General features: G+C 43.5%; 1 protein-coding gene across 3 annotated transcripts in view; it reads right to left on the bottom strand.

The window, feature by feature from the left end:
• Positions 1-12,730, bottom strand: part of PLXNA4 (plexin A4) — a 770,557-nt gene that overhangs the window by 189,598 nt on the left and 568,229 nt on the right. For all 3 annotated transcript variants that reach the window (XM_067469348.1, XM_060776421.2, XM_060776422.2), the window contains exons 6-7: positions 7,504-7,627; positions 4,065-4,218 (exon numbers count right to left, since the gene is read on the bottom strand). In XM_067469348.1, the coding sequence (XP_067325449.1) occupies positions 4,065-4,218; positions 7,504-7,627 (278 nt within the window). The remainder of the gene's footprint in view (positions 1-4,064; positions 4,219-7,503; positions 7,628-12,730) is intronic.

A 12,730-nucleotide genomic window follows, 5' to 3' on the forward strand; every position in this document is an offset into this window, starting at 1 on the left:
AATCTTTTTGTGTTTCTAATAATAATAATAATAATAATAATTTATTTCTAACCCATACCTCTCTCCCCAAAGGGACTCAAGGCACGATAATGTGTACAGGACAATGTGTACAGATTTGCAAGCAGAAATAGTAGAGAGACCAAAGTTGGCTTACAATGCAGAAGTTATAGAAACAAAACTAATTTCTCTATCTGTCCCTTAAGGCTTCCCCCTCTTTTATTTCTAGTAACCTATACTAACAGAGATATGCCCCAGTTTTATTCCCCGTGTCTCCCCTTCCCAACTCAACAGCTTCGATGCTGGTTGCTGACAATAATTGCAAAGCTTTCATAAGGGAAGGTGCCCATGTTTAATGTAACACTTTGACCCCTTTGCCCTCCTCCACCTCTATTATCTTCTTCCTCACCTGAGAGAGTCATTAATCAATCATGCTAAAAGGAAGTTGACAACAAGTCATCGCTGCCACTGTATGTAGGCAGACACATCCCAGTGTACATGTCTCCATTCAACGGGATCCTTGTCTGCCCATCAGTCCCTGATGACTTTGACAGCTCAGTTAACTGATTCCCATTTAATGGCAGCCACCCCCTGGCTGGGGACGTGAAGGCTGAAGAGATGAGGGGAAATTGTATATGACTGTTTTCCTCTTGAGCTTCAAAGGTGGACAAGAAGAGGAGATTTTTGGCACAGGCTCGGCACACCTATGAAAATTCTCCTCTACTTTACCAAAGTCTCCCAAGTCTGGTTAACAGCAATTTCTCGCCTTTGTTAAAGATCATTCTTGGCCCCAGACCCCTAGCAGTAAGGCTTTGACTGCTTGGAATCTCACAAATAAGACTCTAAATTGGAAGTCAGTAACTTCATAGGGGAGGATGGGTCATGCTTTGGTCCTGTGCACTACCAGCACTGCTAGTAGTGGAAACACCATAAGACACATGGCATCGCTTCTGGCTGTCATGTTGTGTCATCTTGGAGACTAGGACGCAGAACAATGGCTTCAAACTACAAGAGAGGAGATTCCATCTGAACACGAGGAAGAACTTCCTGACTGTGAGAGCCGTTCAGCAGTGGAACTCTCTGCCCCGGAGTGTGGTGGAGGCTCCTTCTTTGAAAGCTTTTACACAGAGGCTGGATGGCCATCTGTCAGGGGTGATTTGAATGCAATATTTCTGCTTCTTGGCAGAATGGGGTTGGACTGGATGGCCCATGAGGTCTCTTCCAACTCTTTGATTCTATGATTCTATCTCTTCAGCAATTTGAAAGGGCTTTTGAAAGTATTCAGAACTCCTGATGTTGGGAAGCTTTGATGTGTTTGCACCCAGTTGGAGTGAAAAGTTGTCCCTAAATCAGGATCTCAATTTATTTTGGAAGATCCAGGGGCTTCAGGAGTCTTCAACGAGAATGGAAAAGATGGTTGAAAAATGGTTTTTGATACATGTTTTATATGTTTTTACTGGCCTTGTATGGTTTATTTTTATATTATACTAGCCGTCCCCTGTCACGCGTTGCTGTGGCCCACATGGGGTTCTGTGTGGGAGGTTTGGCCCAATTCTATCATTGGTGATGTTCAGAATGCTCTGTGATTGTGGGTAAATTATAAATCCCAGCAACTACAACTCCCAAATGTCAAGATTCCATTTTCCCCAAACTCCACCAGTGTTCACATTTGGGCATATTGAGTATTTGTGTAGAGTTTGGTCCGGATCCATCATTCTTTGAGTCCACAGTGATTTCTGGATGTAGGTGAACTACAACTCCAAAACCAAAGGACACTGCCCACCAAACCCTTTCAGTATTTTCTGTTGGTGATGGGAGAACTGTGTGCCAAGTTTGGTTCAATTCCATCGTTGGTGGGGTTCAGAATGCTCTTTGATTGTAGGTGAACTATAAATCCCAGCAACTACAACTCCCAAATGACAAAATCAATATTTTTGAGTGCAGGACATACATAGGGTTGTTAGGTGTCTTGTGTTCAAATTTGGTGTCAATTCGTCTAGTGGTTTTTGAGTTCTGTTAATCCCACAAACGAACATTACATTTTTATTTATATAGATGGTAAATGTTTTTAACTGCATTTTATGGTATCCGGGCATCAAATTGTTGCCAACTGTAAAGCGCCTTGAGTCGGGCTGACTCAATATTTGTATTTACCAAACAAATAGGGCAAATAAATAAACAAATAAATAATGATTGTCAAAGAAAATGTCTGGACTCATTTTGGGGAAATGAACCATTTTTGGTAGTTTGAAAAATAAAGCAAGGTTGTTGTTTTCATACTGAAAAAAATATTTCTGCATCGGAAGCAGAAAATATGTATTTCCTGCACAGAAAATCCATTTTTCTGTGCAAAACACCCATATGCGAGTTTTGTGCAAAATGAGTCCTGAAGAGCGAATTGGCCTTGAAAATTGTGACTTTCAAAGAATTTCTCACAGCAGTAAGAAGACTTCTAAAATTACTCATTACTGTCTTCAAGAATAAAATTAATGAATAGTTATCCATTAGGGCTGGGCGGTTTCGTTCGTTAATTTCGTAATTCGTTATTAATTCGTTATTTTTTTATAACGAAGCGATATTGAACCATTCAGGAACAACTAAAAATCGAAATGAATTTTTCAATTCGTTTTGTAATTGTTTCATAATTGTTTCGTAATTGTTTCGAAATCATTTCGAAATCGTTTCGTTATTATTTCCGCATGTCTGGTGCAAGTTTTATAGTTGTTGTTTGTTTTATCAGTGAAAAAATATATAATTATCACACCAACAGTCAACAACAGAGGGAGAGGGAAGCTTCAGAAGTTCCCCCTGTCCCATCTGGAGGGTTTTTTAGCATATTGCGCGGTCGCGTCTGCCATTAACAAATTGATTCATAATTGTTTCGTAATTGTTTCGTAATTTCCGAAATTTCGTAAATTTCGAACTTTTTTAAAGAAAAATTTCGGGATTCTTTTAAAAATCGAAACGCAAAAACCCCCTAAAAACGAATCGAGTTTAGAAACAAATTTTTCCGTGGTTGCCCAGCCCTATTATCCATATTTGTCTAACTGTAGCCATAAAGAAAACATGAAAGGTTAAAAAAAAAGAATAAAATTAAGGAAGAATTACATCTGTAGTCTCAAAAGAAGTTTTAGGGCCCATAAAACTATGCTCATGGACCATAAATTGCTTCGCTTCCAAGATCAAACAGGATCTGGTGTCTACATGATATTTAGACCTTAAGGGTAAAGGTAAAGGTTTTCCTCTGACATGAAGTCCAGTCGTGTCTGACTCTGGGTGTTGGTGTTCATCTCCATTTCTAAGCCAAAGAGCTGGCATTGCCGTAGACACCTCCAAGGTCATATGGCCGGCGCTCAGGGAGCACACAACCCCCCTGCTGCATCAGCTCCACTGGCTGCCAGTCTGCTACCGGGTCCAATTCAAAGTGCTGGCTCTAGCCTATAAAGCCCTAAACGGTTGTGGCCCAGCCTACCTATCCGAATGCATCTCTTTCTACGAACCCTCCAGCAAGTTAAGATCATCTGAGGAGGCCCTGCTCTCGATCCCATCTGCTTTGCAAGCACGCTTTGCGGGGACGAGGGACAGGGCCTTCTCTGTGGTGGCCCCTCGGCTGTGGAACTCCCTGTCTAGGGATATTAGATCAGCCCCCTCCCTCCTGACTTTTCGGAAGAGAGTGAAAATCTGGCTCTTCGAGCAAGCATTCGGAATCCCGGAATAGATAGTCAAGCTTGAGATGGAGAATGACCCCTGGGCGGCCAAGACGATGAAACGGACGAGGATTGGAATGAGAGGATATAGCTCTTTTTAAATTGTTACTGCACTGTCTTTTTTGTTTAAATGCACTTAATTGTCTTTGCTTTTGAATGTATGTATTGATGGCATCGAATTGTGCCGATATGTAGACCGGCCTGAGTCACCTGCGGGCTGATATGGGCGGGATATAAATGATGTAAATAAATAAATAAATAAATGACTGCATGGAGAGCAGTAGATCTTAGATCTTAGACCTTAGAACTACTTATAAGGCATCAGCAAACCCTTTGTCCATGCACAGTGCTGGCACTCACCATTTTCTGTGATGATCTTTGGCACCTCCTTGGCCGCCGGCGACTGGCACTTGATCTGGTTCCCCATCACCACGCCATCCATTTCCGACAAGTCCCCGAAAGTGCAGTTGACCCCATCCGACAACTCAGGCACATTGTACGTCTCCAAAACCAACTGGAGGAGGAAAGAGAAGAAGTAGAAGCAGAGAGAGGGTGATGAAAGGAGTTTGACAGACAGGGGAGAATTAAACTGGAGGAGTTGTACAAAATGCCTCTTGCTGGACAGAGACTTCCTTCGACAGAAAGCAGCAACAGGGGGCCGAGGGGCAGGGATGCGGATGCAAACCCGAAGTGGCGCGTGGGGGTGCGGGGGGCTCCCGCTGTTGCTGCACCGTGCTGGGGAGGGTTGACCTGGAGCGGAGGGCAAGGTGTGGTGGTGTGCTCTGCATTACTCATGCACAGTGGGCAATCTCTGGAAGACAAGGTGGAGACTCAAGGCTCGCCAGCACAAGTACGTTTCTGAGGAAGGCGACTAGTTACTCACAAGAGGCACTCTGTGGACTACAGAGAAACTGTAACGCTCCAGTCTAACTCTCTACGCCTCCTCTCCTAGTAATCCCAGCAGAGGGAGCTCTTTGTCACCAACAAGGCCCTGCGTACAGAGGAGTCTAGTTATGGACGTGGGTCAGTATAGACACGTTCACACTCACACAGAAGCATGGAAGATGAATTTAAAAGCAAAGATTCTGCTCCTTCGAACAGCAATTGGTTCACGGCATGTTTTCCATAAGTGGAACAGGTCCCACAAGTCTTTGGTATTACAAGCGTAGGTTGTAGACACTAATTACAATTTCCCAACCAATCTGTGATATGCTACATCTATGCTTGGCACCAGCACTGCTTGAAAAATGTATAAGAGGCTCAGAGTGTTTCTGTATGAACACTTTATCCCAGGGCTGATCCGGAGTATCAAACTCTGGGTTAGCCCCAGAATGGTTCTTACCACCAGCCCCCAGGCTGCTGTGGAGGTGGAAAAGAAGTCCTAGAGAGATCTAGGGGCTCCAATGCAACTTTACTGGAGAACCTAGAGATTCTGTACTATTAATCAAACATTAATAAAATATTATTGATCGTAAAAAGGTAAAAGTTTCCCCTTATAGAATCATAGAATCAAAGAGTTGGAAGAGATCTCATGGGCCATCCAGTCCAACCCAATTCTGCCAAGAAGCAGGGATATTGCATTCAAAGCACCCCTGCAGATGGCCATCCAGCCTCTGTTTAAAAGCTTCCAAAGAAGGAGCCTCCACCACACTCCAGGGCAGAGAGTTCCACTGCTGAACGGCTCTCACAGTCAGGAAGTTCTTCCTCATGTTCAGATGGAATCTCCTCTCTTGTAGTTTGAAGCCATTGTTCCTTGTCCTAATCTCCATGGAAGCAGTAAACAAGCTTGCTCCCTCCTCCTGTGGCTTCCTCTCACATATTTATACATGGCTATCATATCTCCTCTCAGCCTTCTCTTCTTCAGGCTAAACATGCCCAGCTCCTTAAGCCGCTCCTCATAGGGCTTGTTCTCCAGACCCTTGATCATTTTAGTCACCCTTCTCTGGACACATTAAGTTTAGTCATATCCAACTCTAGAACGTGGTGCTCATCTCCATTTCTAAGCCATGTTGTCCATAGACACTTCCAAGGTCATGTGGCCAGCATGACTGCATGGAGCACCATTACGTTCCCGCCGGAGCAATACCTATTGATCTACTCACACTTGCATGTGTTTGAACTGCAAGTTTTGGGCTATTCTCAGCCCCCTTCTTATTTTGGGTGTAGGAGGTGGGGGTTGAAGTTCAAAACACCTGGAGGGCCCAAGTTCACCAATGCCTAGTGTAGACCTATCTGTGGCTTCCTTGGTATTGTTGGGACCATACCACACAGCAGATTAAACCACTGAGCTGCTGAACTTGCTTACTGAAAAGTTGCAGGTTCAAATCTGGGGAGCGGGGTGAGCTCCCACTGTTAGCCTCAGCTCCTGCCAACCTAGCAGTTCAAAAACAAGCAAAATGTAAGTAGATCAATAGATACCGCTTCTGTGGGAAGGTAATGGCGCTCCATGCAGTCATGCTGGCCATATGACTTCGGAGGTATCTACAGACAACTGGACAGCTGTTACTGTTTGCACATGATGTTGATGAGGACTCTATGACCTATTTTCCTGGTGGCAAACTGTATACCCACAAAAGCTCTCTATGTTGTTATTCTGTGCCTTCAGGTTGTGCCTGAGTTATGACCACCTTAACCAGTCATGGAATTTTCTGAGCCTTGCCTGGGATTACTGGTAAGTTTCCGTGGCTGAGTAGGTATTCGAATCCTGATCTTTAAAGTCATAGTCAAACACTCAAACCACTCTGCCACCATGGGTCTCTATGAGCACATCTACACTGCATAGTTGAGACACTTAGACACCACTTAACTGCCATGGCTGAATGAGCTGAAATCCTGGAATTTGTAATGTGGGGAAGCACTCCAGGGCCGGGGTTTAGCACAGCTTGTAAATCACCAGCAATGATAAGATCTACCAACCAAAAAGTTGCCGGTCCGAAGCCCCAGGTCAGCATGAGCTGTTGACTGTCAAGTCCAGCTTATTGTTGACCTAAGCAGTTTGAAAATAGCTTGTGCTGTAATTAGAGAAATTAGATACCGCTAAAACAAGTGGTGGAGGTATTTTATGACACACTAAAGAAAAAATATCAGAAAATTCCCGGTGACCAGAAGGAAAAAGGAAGTCCTGATGGCTCTTCATCACAGAGGATGGAGGATGGCACCCTTCTGTGACTGGATTTCAAGCACAAACCTTCCAAGGAGCCAAAAATCTGGATGTTGACATTGACACAACATACCTCCTGTTCTGTCTGTCTCTGTATTGTTTATCCAAAACAGCATTGAATGTTTGCTATGTATACATACTGTGATCCACCCTGAGTCCCCTTGGGAAGATAGGGCAGAATATAAATAAAGTGTTGTTGTTGTTGGTGGTGGTGGCACACTAGGCTAAACACTGTAAAACTTGAACTCCGAGGATTCCACCACATTACAGTTAAAGTGGTATCAAACTGCATTAATTCTATGGTGTAACCCTACAGCTCTCTGTAGGAGACCTGTCTTTGCCAAAGAAAATCCCAAGGAATTAGAGTGCCACCATACAGCCCACCACTCACCCATGGGTTTGACAAGTGGTCATGTCTCCCTAAGTCTGAACAAGACTGGGCTGTTTGATAGCCATTCAGAAAATTGGCCAGTTGTACCATTAAGTGAATGATATACATTCATAACAAGTTGGATGTTTTGGTTAAGGTTGCAGATGACAGAGGCTTACTGGTAGACAAGGGGAGGGGGAGCGAAAGAGGTGGTGCGTGGCAGAGGAAGACGTCTAGGGATCACAAAAGAATAAAGCTGCAAGCCTTACCATCACACTGTACTGGGAGACTGAGATGTTGTTGGGGTGCACAGTGAGGCGGACACATTGCTTCATCTCCGAGGCAAACCTCCGGGGTTCAGTGGACCGTTCGCACTGCTCCTTCCTTGTACACCTGGAAGAAGGAATAAGATGGGTAAAACCAGAAACATAACATGAGGTTTCAAATGTCAATGCTGGGAGCAATTAAACAGAGAGTGATTAGTTTTTCCCATTCAACCTCAGCCATAGCAGAGCACCTGATGAACCAACCTGGGCACATCATATTCTTTGAGAACACAGAAATGCTGGACCACTCTCACAACCACCATGTCAGACTACACAGAGAAGCCATTGAAATACACAAGCATGTGGACAGTTTCAACAGAAAGGAGGAAACCATGAAAATGAACAAAATCTGGCTACCAGTATTAAAAAAAACTTTAAAATTACAACAGCACAACAACAGAGAGGAAACAAACAAGGACATCTAATCACCTCTCAACAAAAGTTTGCTCTAGGCACTGTCAGGCAATCAAATGCTAATCAAGGTGGTCAGTTGAAACATTTACATCTAGCTCCAGCAGACAAGAGTCCTTTGTCTCACCCTGGTCATTCCACAGATATATAAACCCACTTTCCTAGTTCCAATAGACCTCACAACCTCTGAGGATGCTTGCCATAGATGCAGGCGAAACGTCAGGAGAGGATGCCTCTAGACCATGACCATATAGCCTAAAAAAACCTACAACAACCCATTCAACCTTTGTTTGTTCAAAACTTAAAAAGGAGATTAAAGGTGGGTTACTGTGAATTTTCCAGGCTGTATGGCTATGTTCCAGAAGCAATCTCTCCTGATGTTTCACCCACATCTATATTCAAGGTTCTGAGTTGGAGACATCTGACATGATAGGTGAAGGATGCATCTGCACTGTGGAATTCACGCAGTTTGACAGCACTTTAATTGCTATGGCTCTATGCTATGGGATCATGGGAATTGTAGTTTTATAAAGTCTTTAAATTTCTTGCCAAATAGCACTGCCTCCTCACCAAATTGCAACTCTAATGATTTCATAGTCACAAGTGGTGTCAAACTGTATTAATTCTACAGTGTAGACGCACCCTTCACCTCTTATGTCAGATATCTCTACCCTGGAACCTTCCTGATCTACTGGACTACAAACCCCATCTCCCAGATTGCAAGGCCACATTCATTGGGAATGGCACTATTGTAGTCTATCATGTCCAGAAAGTTCATTGGCTTGTGAGGCCAAAAGGAGAGGCTTTTAAGAAAAGCTTGAGGTTTGAGAAAACCTGAAAGTGAAGCTGAGGAGCAACCATCAAGCATGCATCTGAAGGCTTTCTGGTTGAGGGTACCTGACACAAATTTACAGATATCATTCTCATTGGATGGCTGACATTTCCTGAAGAAGGAGGCAATGGTGGCTTTCATCTCATAACCCACATGCTTAGTGGGTCATGGGGTTAATATAAAAGGACAACTCCAACAGTTCGCTAATTATAATCCATTATGCTAATGTAATAAACACCCAAAGGGTGACTTCACTTGAGTCTCCGAATACTAGATGCAGCATTGCCCCCCATCAACATCCATGCTGAAGCTGTAGTATTATGATTCACCCTCTTCCAAACTTTGAAGTTTTGTTTGTGAAGTTCTGGGAGCATCTGGCCTGAATTGCAGGAGGAATGCTAAATGTAGCCAGCCAGGTATATGACACAGATGCAAACCCAGGAAGTCAGTGAGATAATAGGCAGTGGGGACATTGACAGAAAATTGTTGATTTGCTCAAGTTCATATGCATCAGAAAGAGTCACATAAGAGCAGAACAAGTCCCAAACTGTGAAGAGTCCCCTGAGTTCAGGAATCTTCTTGTGGGGGTTGCTCAGCTCTCAAAAATGGCCTTTTGAAAAAATATTGTTGAATGTTTTTCCATACCTACTTAAATATATGAGTGAAAGATTATACATTTGTCCCTCTGAGAACAGTGCATAAAGATTATTGGAATGCTTGTTGCTATTATTATTTGAAACACAACAAGATGAGTCCACAGCAAACAAGATCACTCTGCTGGCTGTTGTATTGGATCACACGTCAGACACTTCCCAAGTGTCTAGGACTGTGATGTATCGGCAAATAATGCATGCAGATCCCAGTAAGGTGGCCTTCTGCAGGTGGTAATTTTGTCAATGCTGATTGTGTTTAAGTGCAGGCCAAGGTCTTTAGGCACTGCACCCAGTGTGCTGATTACCACTGGGATCACCTTGACTGGCTTGTGCCAGAGTCTTTGCAGTTCGATCTTTAAATCCTCATATCGTGTCAGTTTTTTCCAGTTGTTTCTCTTCAATCCTGCTGTTGCCTGGGATTGCAACATCGATGATCCATACTTTGTTTCTTCATATGATCATGAGGTCAGGAGTATTGTGCTCCAAAACTGTCTGTCTGAATTTGGAAGTCCCAGAGTTGTTTGAAGTGTTCATTTTCTATGACTTTTTCAGGCTTGTGATCCCACCAGTTCTTTGTCACAGGCAGATGGTATTTGTGGCACAGGTTCCAATGAATCATCTGAGCAATGGTGTTCTGCCTCTGCTTGTAGTCTGTCTGAGCGATCTTCTTGCAGCAGCTAGGGATGTTATCTATTGTTTCATCTGCTTCCTTGCAGAGTCTACATTTGGGATCTGTCGTCGACTTTTCAATTCTGGCTTTGATGGCATTTGTTCTAATGGCTTGTTCTTGGGCTGCCAGAATCAAGGCGACCTTTGTCTCCTTTTTCAGAGTTCCATTTGTGAGCCACAGCCATGTTTATTATTATTATTATTATTATTATTATTATTACTATTATTATTATTATTATTATTATTATTATCATTATTAGGAGTAGTAGTGGTGGTGGTATTTATACCCTGCTTCTCCCTGCTCCCCAAAGGACTGAAAGAGGCTAATACCAAAAATCATACAATATGTAGATTGAAACCCAAAGCATACAAACATTAAAACACAAGTAAACACAGGACTTCCTAAAAATGCATAGTTAAAACCTATAAAACCAGCCTCAAAAAGAGTCCTATTTGTGATGCCAGCAGTTATCTAGGGCGATGGGGTTCAAAGATGGGATTGCATGGATTATGTCTTCACCAGGAACCTGAGGGCATCTAGAAAGTCCCTACATTTAATGTCATAGCAGTGGGATAAGTAGAAGGCCTCATATCTTCCTCCTGTCTTTCTATAACAGTGGTTCTCAACCTGGGGTCCCCAGATGTTTTTGGCCTACAATTCCCAGAAATCCTAACAGCTGGTAAACTGGCTGGGATTTCTGGGAGTTGTAGGCCAAAACACCTGGGGACCCAAGGTTGAGAAGCACTGTTCTATAATGTACCCTTGGTGGAAGAGAGAGGTGGGACCCTCTAGTAGAACTCAGTCTTCAGACTGATGTTGGATAAGATCACAAAGGCCATTCGATCCAGGAAAGAGAAGTACTCCTGACAGATGCTCATCCAACATCTGGAACTTCCACAGAAGGAGGTTCCACCATGCTTTCAAGAGTGGAATATAGTGTATTCTATTCTTTGAAACATCTCTTACTACTTGGGAATTCTTTCTAATGCTTAGGTAGATTCTTTTTTCTTGTACACCATGTTCTAGTCTCTAGAGCAGTAAAAAACTAACTTGTTCTACCTACCACAAGACATCTTTTCAAATATTTAAACTATCATGTCACATCTCAATCTTTTCTTCTCTAGGGGCGGATCCAGACAGGCCTTTATCCCAGGAGAATCCGGGTTTTAAAAACACGGATTTTCCTGGGGGGTTGTTCACACCCACCCCAGAAAGTGCGTGCTTTCTGGGGCGGGTGACCAGACATTCTCTCAGGACTAGTCCAAGAGAATGTCTGGAGGCCCTACCCTCCTTCACCCAAGTCCCCAGACCCCTTAGAAAAGTAATGAAAACTTACCCGGCTTCCATTAAAGGCCTCGGCCAGCTCTCGCGGCACATAGAAATGACGCGCCAGGAGGGGGGAGTGATTTTCCTCCCTCCTTCCCCCCTCGCTTTCCTACCGCATCATTTCTATGTGCCAGGAGAGCTGGCCAAAGTCTGTAATGGAGACCGGGTAAGTTTTCATTACTTTTCGAAGGAGTCTGGGGGCTTGGGGGAGGGGGTGGGTATTTCCAAAGTTCACTGAGCTTATTTAGTATTCTGCAGTCCAGAATTGGAAATAGTAGGTTATTGGAAGGCGTGGAATAAACCCACTATCTAATTAATTCACTACAAACCAGGGTTTTACTGGTTTGTGGCAAACTAATTCAGGACTGTCCAGAACATTGTCTGGACAGTGGTCCAGACATTGTCTGGACAGCCTCTCCTGTATTGTGGTAGATATCGCAATAAAGGTACTGTTTGGTGGGCCCTTGGTTGAACATACCAATGTCTCTAAGGCATTCCTCGTAAAGATTCATGATTTCCATCCCTTTGACCATTTTGGTCAATTCTAGACATGTTCCAGTTTCTTAATCTGTAGGTGGCCATAGCATTCTTCAGACACTTGATGGTCCAAATGTGGACACCCCATTTTGTGCCAGTTTAGGCCCCGAGATCAGAGCTTCCCTTCTATATAGTACAATACTTCCTTTTAATGTTTTTCAGTGTCTAAAAGACATCACCTCAAAAAGCATGACGAATAAGGCTGTGGAGTGGACACTGCCAATATCCACTAGAGCAATACAATTCACAGCAGAGAATTGAGTTAAAAAGCTGGGCAACCGATGGGGAGAAAGAGGAAGCATGTGAGCTGAATAGATTAAAAACAAGCCAGGGAAATGACTTTTCTAATAAGATCCTCTGGAAGCCGCAAGAGACACACAGACGCATCCTGCCTCCTGTCTGCTCTGTTTTCCCTTCTGCTCTGCGCATCACCTCATCCCTTACTGATAATCTCTCTCATTGGCAGTGGCTTTCCAATCTAATCCAGTATCCCTCCTGTTCAAGCTACAGCGGCCAAGGCAGCCAGTCTGGGGTAGCAACCATCTCTCTGGACAATATTGGGATGGCAGTGGAGAAGAGGTCAGTTTCATAATAAAGTTGGCAACAAGGAACATTGCACCCTCTAAATAGGGACATTTATTTAGTAGGTACAAAACCCCAAAGGGAAATGGTACTGAAAGGTGTGAAACAAGTATGGTTTCCTCATCCCATCCCTCTGGGAAAAAGTAAAGAATAGGTTGA

The sequence above is a fragment of the Anolis sagrei genome, chromosome 5 (genome assembly GCF_037176765.1).
Source record: "Anolis sagrei isolate rAnoSag1 chromosome 5, rAnoSag1.mat, whole genome shotgun sequence".
NCBI classification, from domain to species: Eukaryota; Metazoa; Chordata; class Lepidosauria; order Squamata; family Dactyloidae; genus Anolis; species Anolis sagrei.